This window comes from Acanthisitta chloris, unplaced genomic scaffold (genome assembly GCF_000695815.1).
Source record: "Acanthisitta chloris isolate BGI_N310 unplaced genomic scaffold, ASM69581v1 scaffold6626, whole genome shotgun sequence".
Taxonomy (NCBI): domain Eukaryota; kingdom Metazoa; phylum Chordata; class Aves; order Passeriformes; family Acanthisittidae; genus Acanthisitta; species Acanthisitta chloris.
Genome location: NW_008676375.1, coordinates 4,129 through 5,572, shown reverse-complemented (window position 1 = coordinate 5,572; position 1,444 = coordinate 4,129). Strand labels below are relative to the sequence as shown.

The 1,444-nt window shown below is 62.9% G+C and overlaps 1 protein-coding gene across 1 annotated transcript in view; it reads left to right on the top strand.

Annotated features, from left to right (window-relative positions):
* The window catches only part of SNED1 (sushi, nidogen and EGF-like domains 1), a gene marked incomplete at its 5' end in the record, with an annotated part of 17,849 nt that overhangs the window by 14,168 nt on the left and 2,237 nt on the right, over positions 1 to 1,444 (top strand). The window contains 4 exons of the mRNA XM_009076104.1: positions 6 to 74; positions 361 to 443; positions 1,129 to 1,215; positions 1,365 to 1,441. Of these exons, the coding sequence (XP_009074352.1) occupies positions 6 to 74; positions 361 to 443; positions 1,129 to 1,215; positions 1,365 to 1,441 (316 nt within the window). The remainder of the gene's footprint in view (positions 1 to 5; positions 75 to 360; positions 444 to 1,128; positions 1,216 to 1,364; positions 1,442 to 1,444) is intronic.

The window sequence follows — 1,444 nt, the reverse complement described above, 5'->3', positions numbered from 1 at the left end:
CCCCCAGCCTTCCTGCCTGAGCCCCACGTGCTGGCAGACCATGACACGGCTGAGGAGCCCTCGCCAGCACCCAGGTGGGCACTGCTCCAGCCCTGGGGGCTCTTCCATCAGCACTCAGCCCAGCCACCGGGCCGAGCCAGCCTTTATCCAGCTTCTATGTCCGCTCGCGCGCAGGGTTGAGCTGTGCTCCTGCTGGGACGCACCCACTGGAGTCCTGAGCCAGGCGGGGTCCTTGCCTTGTAGGCAGGTCCCCCAGGGGACTCACACAGAGCCCGATGCCACCAGTGAATGCTTTATCCATGAGCCCCTGGGGCCTGGGGGACCTGCAGTGTCCCATAGCCTTATGCTCTCCTGTCCCAGGTTCACGGAGCTGGTGGATGGCAGAGGGAGGATCAGCGCCAGGTTTGGCACCACACTGGGAAAATCCATCACCGTGAAGACACGTAAGAGCTCTGCTGCCTTTCTGTCTCACTCCTGACATCCAGTGCCATTTCCTGTGCCTCTGTCCAGGATGAGGTGGCAGCCAGGCAGGCTCCTGTAGGGCTGGGGGAAGCTGCAGAGGAGGGTAGAGCCCTCTGACCCGTCCCTGAGCAGGCAAACATCTGCCTTGCCTGCTAGACCCCTGTCCAGGGAGAGGAGGGACTCAGCCTGGGTAGGCCAGAGAGGGACCCTTGCCAACAGGAGGCAATGCTGGCCATGGCCCAGCAGCCTCAGCCCCCACTGCCAAGAACAGCCCTGCAGCTGAGGAGAGTGCCTGGGTGAGAAAACCCTCGCTAGTCCAGCCCCAGTCCCCCATTTTCCATCCCCAGAATACCAGGGATACCAGTGCCAGCCCAAGATACCCTAGCAGGCCTGGGAACCCCATGCCATATGGTGGAGAAGGGGCTTGGCACACCTGAAACCATTCCTGGCCTTGCTGCGCATCCTGACTCTGGCCGTCTCCCCAGGCCTCCGTGTTGCACAGCCCTCCAGGAGGGGTGAGGGGGCCACCCATTCTAGGGCTGCCAACAGGGCTAAAGCCCTGCTTTAGGCCTGACCAGCATCTCAGTGTTGTGAGCAGGCTGGATCCCCTCGGAGGGGCTGCCTCTGTGCCTGGCCCTGACCTGACGGTGACATTGTGTTGTCCAGAGCCAGAGGCTCCAGTGAAGCTGGAGAACACGGAGATGTCCAGCCAGGACAGTCTGGCGCTGCAGCTGCGCGAGGCGAAGAGCAAGAGTAAGTCCTGGGGGGAGACCCACAGCAGTGGGGCCCCAGCCCTGGCCCCGCAGACAGGGTGCTGGGGATCAGCCTGCCCTCCTCAGAGCACCCTGGGGGTTGGCAGAGCTGTGCTGTGGCCCCAGGGTCTGATGGTGTGTGTTTTGCAGGAGAGGGGCAAAACTGCTCCACAAACCCCTGCAGGAATGGAGGAACCTGTACCAGATACGCCAAGTCCTACCACTGCGCC